Source organism: Panthera pardus, unplaced genomic scaffold (assembly GCF_024362965.1).
Source record: "Panthera pardus isolate Hobbes unplaced genomic scaffold, ASM2436296v1 HiC_scaffold_3, whole genome shotgun sequence".
In the NCBI taxonomy this organism is placed as follows: domain Eukaryota; kingdom Metazoa; phylum Chordata; class Mammalia; order Carnivora; family Felidae; genus Panthera; species Panthera pardus.
In genome coordinates, this window is record NW_026526876.1 from 50535687 (window position 1) to 50550377 (window position 14691).

At 44.9% G+C, this 14691-nt stretch overlaps 1 protein-coding gene across 2 annotated transcripts in view; it reads right to left on the reverse strand.

Annotated features, from left to right (window-relative positions):
- Positions 1–291: 291 nt before the first annotated feature.
- HEATR6 (HEAT repeat containing 6) overlaps positions 292–14691 on the reverse strand; it is a 36123-nt gene continuing 21723 nt past the window's right edge. The window contains exons 12-21 of one of the 2 annotated variants that reach the window (XM_019423989.2): positions 14137–14492; positions 13203–13325; positions 12501–12587; positions 8557–8691; positions 7730–7852; positions 6894–7018; positions 5972–6068; positions 4698–4902; positions 1926–2467; positions 292–1474 (exon numbers count right to left, since the gene is read on the reverse strand). In XM_019423989.2, coding sequence (XP_019279534.2) covers positions 1457–1474; positions 1926–2467; positions 4698–4902; positions 5972–6068; positions 6894–7018; positions 7730–7852; positions 8557–8691; positions 12501–12587; positions 13203–13325; positions 14137–14492 — 1811 coding nt within the window. In that variant the 3' untranslated portion in view covers positions 292–1456. Of the gene's footprint in view, positions 2468–4697; positions 4903–5971; positions 6069–6893; positions 7019–7729; positions 7853–8556; positions 8692–12500; positions 12588–13202; positions 13326–14136; positions 14493–14691 lie in introns of both variants that reach the window. The other variant, XM_019423988.2, reaches the window with a different exon arrangement.

A 14691-nucleotide genomic window follows, 5' to 3' on the forward strand; every position in this document is an offset into this window, starting at 1 on the left:
TCAGAGCCAGACTTTCTATTGTTTCTGCATCAGAATCAGTTCTAACCCTTTACTGTTTGTGAGGCTTCCTTTCACGATGGCAGCTTTCCTGAGGCACCAGCGCAGGGCATGTGGGAGCCCCTGCCCTTGGGGTATACCCACAGTGCTACGGCAAGGAGAGAACCAGCATCCCATCCAGACAGAAGCTGTACCCCGGGCTCCTGGAGTTTCTAGAAGTGCTTACCCTTCGGCTTTCCCTGCATATGAGCACACTGACATCTGTTTTCAGAGACAAGGAAACCTGTACAGAAGTGAAAGTTTCTTCAAAAAATGAAGTTTTATTCAAGATAAACAAAGGATAAGAGCAAATCATCAAATCAGACCACTCAAAGTCATTTCACAAATATTTTTATCAAGAAGGTCACCAGTGAAAGCCCCCCAAACAGTGGGTATCTATGCCACATTTTTACTTTTAGGACAGGGACAAGTAAACAAGCTGCTGCTCAGAACATATTCCTTAAAGAGATGGAAGTTCCAAGATTCATCATTAGGATCAGTACAGGTTCAACTCAGTCCCTAGGCCTCTGTAATAATTCATGTCCAGAGTCATCTCCAAAGAAAAGCAACTTTAAAGAATGTTCTACATGGGTGTTTTTACTGTACCATAGTCTAATTGTTTGGAAACTGGTTGGCATTCTACCAATGGAAAAGTGGGCCTTCAGTTACCGGACTAATCTGTTCCCCGGTCTGCTTGGATAGTATTTCCTGAACAATCAACAACATAGTAGAGGGAAAAGAGCAACTCAGGGGCAAATGAGAAATGCTGAGGACATATGTATGCCCTAAAATATGAATTTTAAGCTAAATAACAACAGTTAAATAATGTATTGCCAAAATCCATTCTATGTATCTTGATTTTTATTTATCCCAGATCAAATATAAGTATGGAGTAATTTTAGTTGGTTCTTTTGTGGATTGAAGTTCCTACCTGAAATCAATTCTCCTTAAACTGTTGGTGGTTAATAGAGGAATGCAAAATTTAAATGTAAATAATTCTTCAGGGAGAAATCACTTTTATAACGGCTTAAACATTATCAAAATATAGTTTAAAAAGCTTTATAACCATCTAAATTAAATTAGAGAATTCTTTTTCTAAGGCACAGATGCAAAGGTGGTGAAACAACCATACCTTTAGTGTACGGACCACACTCTCCTCGGGGACTTTAGAAGCTGAGACGGAAGTGGGTGGTGCGGTTACGGCGAACTGGACGCGGGCCCAGGGTGGCAGCCAGGTGCCAGGAGGCAGCTCTTTAGCTAGCGGCTCGTGGGGAGGCACACGGAGGGCTTCCAGGGTGCGTACCTGGGAAGCTCAGTGCAGTAGCTGTTTAGCAGCCTGTGAGGAACTTCTCAGTATTTTAGCAACTGAAGCAGCTACACCAGTGCAGACTGGCCAAACATCAGCTCTGCCTGAGGCTTTCTATAAACACAACTTGATCTAAAAACAGAGAAGGTTATGGGCACGCTAGTTTTCATTAGTTTATTACAAAAAGAAAAACAATTCCAAGACACAATATATAACATAACGGTTCCTAAATTCATTCGTTTTTTTGTCTTTATCTTCGTGTCTGAGGCCAAACACCCTTCGCAACCGTCCAGTCTGCTCAGCCCGCCCTACGACCGTATTTCCCGGCTCCCGGCTGCACAGGTCAGAGGTTCCAACAACCTGGACCGTGGCCAACGCAGCGGAACCACTCCCTAAAGTGGTTGAGCCCTTTGGGAAAAATTTAAATAGATGTGAGCCCGTTCCGAATAAAATTGAATGGGTTGTTTCTGCCCCTAAAATTGAATCCTGCATATCTGATTCTCAAGCTTGGGTCTTTCCATTACCACGACACCTGGAAGGTATGGCAGACCATTCACCGATCTGTCAGTCCCAGGAGTGCTACCTGTGATCCAGAGGAGTCAAAATAAATGGTGAGGGTATCTTCTAGAAAGTCCATGATGGCCCTTTTGGCTGAGTCGCCAGCCAGTGCCTGGATGCTGCTTATGTGCTCCAGGGCCGTTCTGACCATCTGGTCTCTTTCGTGCAAGCTGTGGGGTGCTCCGGTATCATCTCCCTCTGCTCCTGATTTTAAAAACTGTAGGATAAAGGACTGCACCATGTCCCCATTCGATTCGAGGGTTTCTCTGATGCAGGGCAGGTCTGAGGCACTGGCCAAACTCAAGAGGTGGATCAGTGCCTGGCAGATTTGGGTCCGTAGGCTGGCACAGTACTTGAATTCCAAAAAGTCTGTGGTGTCTTCGCTCTTTTGTAAGGCAGTGACCAATGCGTTCCAGATCTGAACGTACTGCTCAGCTGACCCATACTGCTCTCTCTTGCTCGGGATGGAAAGGGCAGTGGCAGATCTGATGCGCACTTTGAAGTTCTTGCATGATGTCACAACTGACGTCAGGGCGTTGTAGGCCTGGGAGGTCCACGGGGCTGTTCCTAGAAAGAACCCACCGGCATTACAACAGATGAAGGCTTAGAAACAAGCAGGGGAGTGGAGAGGGTGGAAGAAATACACACTTATGCTCCAGCTGACACTAGGTTTTCATTCAATTCTCACGCTAACCCTATAGGATCAGGGTGACCGGTACTCACTGTGGGATTCTAGGGAAGGGGCTGAGTACGGATTCCCAAACTTCCCATTTCCTTAAACAGTCTGCCGCACACATGGGGGCCTCTGCTACTCTAAATGGGGACTTTGGCGACAGTGAAAGAGGCGGCTTCTCTGGGAAGAGGCTGTCCTACGGGGGTAAGGCTTGAGGAGCTCGGACTAAACTGTAGTGCCACTTGTGCTCAGTTGCCTGCTTCTGAGCAGTGCACACACTGCACAACCGTATGCCCAGCCTTGTTCATGATGACAAAAAAATATCTCATCACCCAGATTAGCATCCAGACACTGCTCTGGACATAGCAAGTCATGTGTTTTATTGCAAAGAAAAAGAAGGTGCTATCTAGGCAGTGACTAAGGAACAGAGGACTCAGATTAACCAAAGGTGCAATTCTCTAATTTTGAGAAGATGATGTCCCAGTTTCTGTCTTCTTTCCCTTCCTGTTGGTCAGTCCCAGGAAATCAGCCTGCTTTCTTCCTCATCAGAACTACCACTCCCCACTCAATTTTGGGGTGGCTCTTATTCCTCAAGATGGACAGTAGAATAGAATTCAGCTTCCCTGGGGTGCCTGGGTGGCTCAGTCTGTTTAAACATCTGACTTCAGCTCGCTCATGATCTCACAATTCATGAGTTTGAACCCCGCTTCGGGCTCTGTGCTGACAATGCAGAGCCTGTGTGGGATTCTCTCTCTTTCTCTCTCTGTGCCCCTCACTCACTCATGCCCTCTCTCAAAAGCAAATTAATTAAAAAAAAATTTTTTTAGGAGCGCCTTGATGGCTCAGTCGGTTAGGTGTCTGACTTCAGCTCAGGTCTTATCATGGTTTGTGGGTTTGAGCCCCGCATCAGGCTCTGTGCTAACAACTCAGAGCCTGGAGCCTGCTTTAGATTGTGTCCTGCTCTCTCTCTGTCCCACCCTGACTCCTGCTCTGTGTCTCTTTCTTTTTCTCTCTCAAAAATGAATAAACATTAAAAAAAATTTTTTTTTTTTTAAAGAATTCAGCTTCCCGCTTTCAGCCCTTCCGAACTTCTTTGCTGTCTTTGAAGGCAGGCAGGCAGACATCCACCTTAATGAGCTCCAACTCCAAAGGTCACTTTGGGTTATTTCCTCTGTAGAAAACGCCATGAAGCTACTTCTCCATTAGCCCTCGGTTGGGAGCATTTTTTTTTTTAAATTGAATTTATTTATTTATTTAAGCAATCTCTACCCCCAGCGTGGGACTCAAACTCATGACCCTGAGATTAAGAGTCACGTGCTCTTCCAACTGAGCCAGCCAGGCACCCCCTGGCTGGAAGATTGTGGCAATAAAGGGGAGCAGAGCCAGATCTCCCTAACCTGATGCATGCTCTGCTGGCCCAGAATGGTTTTACCTCTCCAGGAACATAACTTGTTTCAAATCTTGTCACAGAGACAAATGTATAAGGCAAATGCTGGTAAGGAGAGGGAATGGGGATTTGGAGGCTTTGACCTGTATGCCTAAGCAGCTATAAGCCACTGATGCTCTATCAAGGTGCATGGCACGTCATTACTGAGATGCCCTCCTACACAGCAGCCCACTTCAGTACCAAGGGCTCATTTGGGATTTCCAATCTGTACCTCTTCTTCCATGCCAGCTTTTCTCCTTCATTGCCCTCCCCCCCCCCCCCCCCCCCCCGGTTGTTAGAACAACATTTTCTTATAGAAAATGAAAGCAGACAAAAGTCCTACTCATCATCCCCTCCAGAGGCAACCACCGTTAATGATTAGGCTAATTTCCTTTCACTCTTTTTTCCACCCATTTATTGAGATCATGTCGTAGAAACAACTGCATATCCTGTTTTAATTTGATTAACATCAGAAGTACTTTCCCAGATTATCAAAAACTTTTTGTACACATAATTCTAAAGGATCCCTTTGAATATATATACTATGATATATACTATGATTCCCCTAAAGTTGGGCATTCGAAACATTTCCATTTTTTCTAATATGTGATAAGTAAAACTATGAGGAACATCTTGAATACTACTGTAGGCTGGAGTGTGCTGTCCTGAGGCCCTGCACCAGAGAGACACCTTCTTACCTAATGGAAGAGCAGGATTTTTAAATACATTCCCCACTGCGTAGCAAGCATTCCATCGGACTTTCATGGCAGCCTCATTCAGCACAGTAGAGATGAGGGCCTGGATAGACTCCTCAATGATTTCAGCAAACCTGGGCTTTTCTATATGAGACGGTTGCAAAAAATGAAGCAAATTTCCAAGGGCCCGCACTGCGTTGCTTTTTACCTATAATAAAATGTAAAAAAAAGCATTCGAAATCTGCTTTGCCAAAGATATGTTACAGAAAGTATCATTTCAGCTTTAAAAAACCCAGGAGGTCTTGGACAGCTTAAAGTCAGAAAGCCAATGAAAACAGCAGCCTGTAAAAGTGTGGCTTCTTGAAACTCTGCAAGGTCTTATGTGCTGAACAGCCTATGCCATCAGAGAGGTGAGGTCTTCCACAGCTCCTCACTGGTATTTTTGGATTAGACTCCAGAGAGGTCTGTCTTCCTCGTTTTACAGAGACCGTGTGGAAGACCCAGAGGCTACAGGGCAAAGCTGGCTTGCAGCAAGGTGACGAGGAGAGGCGAGGTTTCAAAATTCCAGTCCAGTACTTTTCCGTTAGAAAGTCTCTCTCAACCTTCGCAGCACAGTAGAATCATCCGAGGAGCTTTCTTTCTCCAAAACCAATTCCCATGCCCTAGTCCCAGAAATTCTGAACAGATTAGTCCACATAGGGCTTCCCAGGTTTTCAGAGTCACTGTACTAAATTAAGCACTCGGTATGGGTCAGGTATCATGCTAGGTACTTTAACACAAGGCATCTCCGAGGCCACTGAGGTAGATGTAATGACTTCCAGGTTCCAGATGAGGAAACAGACTTTCAGAGAAGTTAATGATATACCAAACGTCACCCGGCTACTAAAGGGTAAGCCAGGATTTGAACCATGTCTACCTGACCCTAAAACCCATTTCTATGCTTTTAACTTATTAGTCTAATGGGAGCTATACAAAGCCAAGGGCTGTTGATTTTTCTGACTTGTCACTTCTACTTAAAGATTTTTTAGAAAAAACCAAAAAAACCAAAAGCAGACTAATATTAAAACAAACACGGACAGATCATGGAGCAGTATGACAAAGAGCATTGATATTTTTCATGACACAGGAGACAGGAAGGAAACTGTACAAGTGTGGAGTAGGCCACATTATACCTGAGTACTCTCTTGATCTCCTTTCAACAGGGATACATTTGGGGGATACAACTATAATACACTAAGTATCTAATGGAGAAATACCAGGCTTTGCTGTGGGTCTACCTTGTCTTTATCCCTGGACGCTTCTATAGCTGATCGCAACATCTTCAAGAGCAGGAGACCAGAGAACTCTTCCTGGAAACTTGGGTCTGGGGTTTCCCTGTTCCATCCAAAGCAGACAAAACACGTTAAAAGTTAAAACTCAGTTAAATATATACATATACACAGGCATTCACTTAGTAGAACTATAAAAATGTGGGAAAACAGCTCAACAAATCTGTTCCGATTATATCAAGAACTTAAAAGTTTATACCTTTTGACCCAGTAGGCCCACATCTAGGAATGTGACCAAAAGGTGTATCTTGAAATAAAGATTTTATGTACAAAAATGTTCATTGGTTAGAAAAGCCTAAGATAATGCACGTGTTTGGTAACGGAGTGGTTAAATAATCACTTCACAGTGGTGATTATGTAATAGTAATGAACAATTTATAAAAAGCCAGCAGAAGTTGGGAGGATGCTTAGACATGCTGTATGGGAGAACTAAGCAATGATAAGCAGGGCACTAGTACATGAGGGACAATAGCTGCCTCTAGGGAGGGAGGTTTTATACTGATGACCCCTTTTGTATTGTTTCAATTTTTTTTTTATTACTCTGAAAAATTACAAATTTGATATTTAAAGAATAGTGCGACCTGTATTATGGTTTTGAATTTCTACTTTAGTATTTTCCACATTTTCTATAATGTGGATACGTTACTTATATCAGCATACAGTATTAAATACACACACACAAACACATACATGTATATATAAAGAACAACTTACTAATCTCATTACTTGAAGGAGAATAAAACACAACAAAGCATGAAGACTGACTACACGATATGGGAGAATTACTGTTCTTTTATAGTAGAGATCAAAGATACCCTCCTGGGACCTCAACCTCAGAAGTCACCCAGGGGAAATGAGCTGGGTCACCTACATGTTGACAATCAGAGTGTCTGTCAAGTTGCCCAGGGACCAGGCTGCTTTGGCCCGGACATTCAGAGATTTGTCTTGAAGTGACATCAATATTGCATTCGCTGTGTCTGCAACAAATATGACATCCTGTAAGAGAAAATAAAACACTGTAGTTACTTTGGGAGCTCACACAGCTGCCTTAGAAATTCTGAAATTTATTTTCAGACAATGATATAAGCCTTTACCACAATTTCTATTTGAAAATCAAAATTTATTTACTCAATTTACTATTCTACTTATTATAATGTGGACACTCATTAAAACCCCACGGGAAGGTCTTCTGGGATTCTGGTATGTGCCACGCACACCTGTGGGGCCTATGGATTTTGCTCTTGTTGAACATCTTATAACCTGGTCTGCGACAGTGATCTATGAAATCTGTGCTTAGACCGATTTCCACCTTGGGAAATGACACTGCCAATGAAATGCATTTCTAAAACACATCCTATTCATTACACACTTCACAGTGAGATGTCACAACTAAGAGTGAAAAAGAAATTTATTCGCTTCTTAGCAAAAATTCTACATCAGCTTTCTAAATTATTATTATCCCATGGCAATATCCCACTTCCTTTTTTTTCAATTATTCATTAATGTAAATCTAGGGTCCTGGGCAGTGTGCTAAATAATTAGAAATAAATGAACTTACAGGCATTACCGTATTTTAGTAGCAATTAAAGAAACTAAGAGCAATTTGGTGTCCCTTACTGTCCAACTCAGAAGCTCTGTATGCACCCAAATCAACACTGCCCTGGCCTATCACAGAGGCAGAGAAGGGCTGTGCAGGCTCGCTCTGACCTGTCTGAGACAGGGGAAAAGCACATAGACTCCAAGGGCCCGTGAGGTCGCCGCTTTCACTAGACGGTTCTTGCTGTCGTTCAGCCCAAGCAGCATGGTGATGCACAGGATCTGCCTGTCGCTCTGTAGTGAGAAAGGTGGGTGGAGGGAAAGTGAGAAAGAAAGAACCATGAGCCACTGTCCTCAACACACGACTGGGACGTGTCTGCATCTGAACACAAGGGAGACCTTGAGGCTACCTTAGCAGAGAGCAGAGGGGCAACACGGATCCAGGTATTGGGTGAGTGCCTGCTTGGTGCTGGGCACACACAGCACCTGTGACCATTAACCTTTCCCACTGTGTGAGTTAGGTGAGTTATGCTTCCTGAAAGCAGCCTCTTTATAAAAGCTAATTCATGCAAATGCCACTGAGGACTAAAGAAGGGGAGCAGCCTGAATATACATGTGGTGGGCACTGGCCAAGTACTGCTCACACTTCGTATTATTCCTCACATCGTGCCCCTTTTATAGATGAGAACACTCAGGTTAGAGATGTTAAGAAAATCAGGGAGTGGAGTGGAAGAGATAAACCCAGGTCCTCCTAACTCTTGGTTTTGAAGTCTTTCTGAAACGTCTCTTCCAAGCCTCCTCCCTCACCTGCCCTCCGAGGACAGGGAGGAAAGGCTCCCCTGAGACATTAAGACTTGAAGTGTTTCCACCGCCCTCACCCCACACTCAAGCCAGGGATGACGCTGAATACTGGCTCAAGATGACAACGAATCTGAATCAAACTCAAGCTCTGCTGCTCGGGGGCACCATGTAAGGTGAGAAAACACTCCTGGAGTTACCGGCAGGCTGCTGAAGGCTTCGGGCAGGATGGAAGACAGGGCGTCACAGGTGCTCGCCTGCAGGGTCGGGTGCTCTGAGTTCTGCAGGGCTCTGGGCAGAGGGCCGTTTAGCATCATCGTCCAGAACATCACCACCTGGATCAGGGGCACAGTTACAGCTGTGGCCCCAGACACTACAGCAGAACCAACTTGCCGCTAAGACTACCTCAGGTGGCCCTAGTAATGCAACGTTCTTTAAAGCAGTAGCCTTCGGGGTGCCTGGGTGGCTCAGTTGGTTAAGCGTCCGACTTCAACTCAGGTCACGATCTCGTGGTCTGTGAGTTCAAGCCCCGCATCGGGCTCTGGGCTGATGGCTCAGAGCCTGGAGCCGGCTTCGGATTCTGTGTCTCCCTCTCTCTCTCTCTGCCCCTCCCCCGTTCATGCTCTGTCTCTGTCTCAAAAATAAATAAATGTTAAAAAAAAAATTTAAAGCAGTAGCCTTTTGTCAATGCTTCCGCTAGTCCTTGCACAGCAGGGGAAGGAGCTTTAGAAAACAATTGCAGGGGCGCCTGGGTGGCTCAGTCGGTTAAGCCTCCAACTTTGCCTCAGGTCACGATCTTGTCTTTCCCGAGTTCAAGCCCCACATCGGGCTCTGGGCTGACAGCTCAGAGCCTGGAGACTGCTTTGGATTTTGTGTCTCCCTCTCTCTCTGCCCTCCCCTGCTTGTGCTCTGTCTCTCTCCTTCTCTCAAAAATAAGTAAACATTAAAAAAATTAAAAGAAAAAAAAGAAAACAATGACTGCATCCTTCCACTTTATGAACTAGGAAACAGCTAGCTACAGCTAGGTGGCCGGAGTGATGGGAGTGATGATGATCATGAGGAAGGGCAGGGGGTGATGGTGGTAACGGCGGCCATGGCTCGTGTTTTCCAGAAAGCCTCTCACACGCCAGGCACTGCTCTAAGCTTTACACATATCTACCCATTTCAATCCTCAGTACAACTAAATGAAGTACGTGTCATTATCTCCATTTTCACACAAGGAAACTGAGGCACAAACATATGGTGTAACTTGCTAGTGGGCATTAGGGCCCTGCACAGCCCAGAGGCCATGTGCCAGAGTCTAAAGAGCACCGGATCCAGAGGCAGAGCTGGGGCTGAATCCTTCAGTGGCTGTTTCCCATCTCTGCAACCTTGGGCAAGTCCCTGAACCTAAGTATTGATTCCTCTTCAGTAACACAGGGTGAAGATGTCTACTTGGCAGAGTCTTGGTGACAGTAAAATGTAACACTGTGTGTCAAGTTCCTTGCACAGTGTCAGGTGCACAGTGGAGACTCTTAAATTGAGCACTGGGCTCTCTTGTGGGTACTATGAAGATTTACCTTTTTTTTTTTTAATCTTTATTTATTTTTGAGAGAGAGACAGAGTGTGAGCAGGGGAGGAGCAGAGAGAGAGGGAGACACAGAATCCGAGGCAGGCTCCAGGCTCTGAGCTGTCAGCACAGAACCCGATGTGGGGCTCGAACTCACAAACTGTGAGATCATGACCTGAGCTGAAGTCGGACGCTCAACCGACTGGGCCAGCCAGGCGCCCCTACCTCACTTTTATTAAAGCTCTCAAGGCAGGCATCTGAAGAGTACCTTGAACCGTTTCTTTCCCATGCTTTCTAAAAATCTTAGGATTTCAGGTGCATTTGCAACTGTCTGTGGTTTTGGAGTCTCTACTTTCTGCCCCACGGATTTAGTCCCAAGTTTTGCCATGTGTCCCACACATCAATTCTGTCCTCCCCTAAATCCTAGTTTCTAGAAACCCAATCTGGGCCTTCCCCACCCCAAACCAGAAGACTTTAGACAGGTATGCTTGCCAGCCTCCAACATGGCCCATACGGATTCTTGTCTCCTAATGTTAAGGAGGTGGCCCCCCACCTAGCCCCTGTCCAGGCTGACCTGTGTAACCAGTAGGGTGCTATGGAAATAACAGTGTGAAACTTCCAAAGCAAGGGTGGGATGCCTGGGTGGCTCAGTTGGTTAAGTGTTCAATTCTTGATTTCAGTTCAGGTCATGATCTCACAATTCATGAGTTCGCGCCCCAAGTCAGGCTCCGCGTTGATAATGAGGAGCTTGCCTAAGATTCTCTCTCCCCCTCTCTCTGCCCCTCCCCTGCTTATGTGTTCTCTCTCTCAAAATAAATAAATAAACTTAAAAAAAAAAACAAACCCAAAACAAGGTTATAAGAACACAGGGGTGGGGCGCCTGGGTGGCTCAGTCGGTTGGGCGACCGACTTTGGCTCAGGTCATGATCTCGCGGTCCGTGAGTTCGAGCCCCACGTCGGGCTCTGTGCTGACAGCTCAGAGCCTGGAGCCTGTTTCGGATTCTGTGTCTCCCTCTCTCTCTGACCTTCCCCCATTCATGCTCTGTCTCTCTCTGTCTCTAAAATGAATAAACGTTAAAAAAAAAAAAATTAAAAAACAAACAAACAAAAAAAACCACAGGGGTGCCTTGGGTGGCTCAGTCGGTTAAGCGTCTGATTTCAGCTTAGGTCATGATCTCACAGTTTGTGGGTTTGAGCCCCGCATCAGGTTCTGTGCTGACAGCTCAGAGCCAGGAGCCTGCTTTGGATTCTGTGTCTCCCTCTCTCTCGGCCCCTCCCCTCCCTCACACTGTGTCTCTCTCTCTCTCTCAAAAATAAATAAACATTTAAAAACAAAAAAAAAGAACACCACAGCTTCTGTCTTGCTCTGTCTTGATTCTCTTGCTATGGGGGAAGCCAGCTGCCATATCCACAGGACACTCAAGCAGCCCTCTGGAGAGTTCCTTGTGGGAAGGAAGTAAGAGAGGCCTGCTGCCAAAAGCCAGCACTAACTTGCTAGGTATGTGAGTGAGCTGTGTTGGAAGAAGATCCTCAAACCCCTGTCAAGTTCAGTTGACTGCAGCCCCTGCCAGCATCTTGACTGCAAGCTCAGAAGGACAAAGCTAAGCTACTCCCAATTCCTGAGCCACAGAAACTATGTGAGAGAATATATATTGTTGTAAGATGCTAAGTGTTTTGGCTAATTTACTGCTCAGCAACTGACAAGTAATATAGAAAGTATATCTCTTTTTTACAAATGAAAAAACCTGAACGTGATGCCTACAGTCATTTGACCAGCAGGGGGAGAAGTCCAGGTGCAAACCCAGGTCTGTCTGAGCAAAGTTCAACTCCTCTCCCTGTGAACGGTGACGTTTCAGCTTGAGTGGCAGTCTCAGGAAAGGACTAGGGCTAGATATTCTTAATTGCTTGCAGGGATGATGGAAATTGCAAAGGGAAAAGAATGGGCAGGATGAGGAGGGCAGAAGGTAAAAAACACCACTAATGTTGAGTTGACTTTGCTTTTGGCACCAAGTAGAAGCCCTTTTTGGTAGGGTCACGTGTTCCTCCTCCAAAGAACTGGCGCAGTATGGAGACAACAGAAACAACCTAAGGTCACAGGAATTTTCTAGGAATCCTGGAGCGGGGTGGTGAGGGAGTTAAGGGAATCAACATCTATCAAGCACCTACTATTTGCCAGCAGCTTTACATTTTATTTAATCTAGTTACAGATTATTATTCCTCTTTATGAGGAAACTGTGCTCACACATCCATTAATGTGCTCCCTACATTTGCTCTCATGTCTTCGGATCCCAAATCCTTGGCTCTTCCCACCATTCTAGTCTACCTCTTGGGCAGGATGAGGAACCACACGAGGTTTTATGCGAAAGAAATACTGGTTTTTCAATTGCTGGCTGTACGTTGCACATAATCCGACCACATACTGAACTGCAAATAAACAGAAATGCAAATAAATCTTATTCATGCTAGTCTCCTGTCATCACATATCATTAGCTGTAGTTTTTGACACTGGAAGAAACTACACAGTTTATTTCACTTCATCACTGAGCCTCACAACTGACTGCAGCACTAGGAGAGCACTGAACAACGTGTACTTACCACAGTGACTGGCACTCTCTGGTCAGGAGCTATGGTAGAATCTGGTTTATACTGCTGTATTAAGCCTGTCCCCAGTTCTTCCAGAAGCTGCCAAGGCAAAAGAAATATAGATTATCAAAGCAGATTTGATAATCCGAATTACGGAGGCAGAAGACCTCACTTGTTTGGAGACGACCTCAAATCAAAGGGAAAAATAGTTTCCAACCGAATTTTCTTTCTTCTTTCAGTAATTCTGACATCAGAGGCATTCTTTCAGGAGCAAAACCACCAGAAACATATTGTTTATTTATTATCAAATGAATTCTTTGGGTTTCTCTGGCGAGCTGAAAATGAAGGAATGTATGACTTTCCCTACCTGATACCCCTTTAAGAAACCTCAGAACTGGGGCGCCTGGGTGGCGCAGTCGGTTGGGCGTCCGACTTCAGCCAGGTCACGATCTCGCGGTCCGTGAGTTCGAGCCCCGCGTCAGGCTCTGGGCTGATGGCTCAGAGCCTGGAGCCTGTTTCCGATTCTGTGTCTCCCTCTCTCTCTGCCCCTCCCCCGTTCATGCTCTGTCTCTCTCTGTCCCAAAAATAAATAAAAAACGTTGAAAAAAAAAAAAAAAAAAAGAAAAAAGAAACCTCAGAACTGACAGACATAGAACAGAGGGAAGAACATAAAGGAAGAGAAGAAAATAGCAGGTGGCTTTTCATCAAAGTTACCTTTGCTCCATGAAGCTGAATAGACGGATCTGCTTCCCCCATGCACTTGCAAATCACCTCTCCAAGCTCCATTAAGTACACTTGAGCCATTGAAAAGTAGCCCTTGGCCAGATGAGCTAACACCTGCAAAGAGAACAGAGGAATAACCTCAAGACCTAAATGCAGGGCTGCAATATCCAGAAAAGTGTTTTAATATTTCAGAAATCACTCACATTTAACAAGGGGTAGGCAGGAATCTGATGTTGAATGAAATGAACAACCATAATCTTTATTTTATGACTGAAATCAGTTAACTCTATCATGTAACTTCATGGTGCTTTATAATTTTTGAAATGTGTTTCATTAAGGTTGTCAATACTATTCAAGCCTGGGAACAATTTTCTGAGGCTGACTGAATATTTCAGCTAAAGAAGCTAAGACTAAAAAAGTTAAAGGTTCAAGGACATGTTTAATATCAATCGCACAATCAGCAGCAGAGCCCAGAACCAAACCCATGTCTCAGATCACAGCTGAGTACCAAAGAAGCAAATAAATTAATCTAGGGTTGTTTTCTTCCTGTTGTCTCTAAGCAGACAGAAGATGGAAGAGAAGTTATGGAGAATTAAATATTGAAAGTCTCAGAAATCAAAGCTTAACTGTACAACGTCTTTCAGAATTACTATATAATCCAGCATACCCAACCTGTCACATAAAAACTATGGTCACTAAAGTGACTTGCAACAAAAAGGAATAAATGTGACATTTACAACCAAGTCTTCTCCTAACCGCTGCCAAAACCAAAACAACAAAGCACTCACACCTAAAGCACAGCTCTCTAACACCACTGACCTGCGGCTCAGTTATATGTTATTTTCATAGACTCACTCCTCACAATCAATCAATACTTTGAAAGAAGAGTGATTACTTCCATTCTAAAAATGAGGAAACCTCCTACCTGTAAGGCCTCCAATCGCATGGGGGATGGTTCATAGATGCTCCCCGTTGCACAGCCAGCATCGCTACTGGAACAGGACTCCTCCTTGGGCAGTACAACAGTGGAAATGCAAAGTCGGATGAGCCAGCAAGGCTCTGAAGACCCCTTAGGGGAGCTAACTGAAGCCTCTTCCAAAAAGGGTCCCGAGGGGGCTTTCTTCCACCAATCAGGAGCGCTGAGGTGAGGAGTTGCCGAATTGCTATTGCTGAGTCCAGAAGAGCAGGGCTGTTGTAAAAGGAGCTGGACTTCAGGTAGAGGCGCGTGAGTGGACACTATGGCTCCCAAGAGAGTGAGGCTTGACACTCGAACATTCACATCTGTCAAAGTTGATGGGAATCACTATCACTGTGGGAACAGCTATCGCAAGGATCACAATTATTCCCGCAGACAATGAAGAATGATGGCGTCCTTGTGTAACCTGAATCCAATGAAACCTCCAGACCCAACTTCCAGTTTATAGAAATACATGGGACAGAAACAGAATTTAAACAACACTGTAGGGGTGCCTGGGTGGCT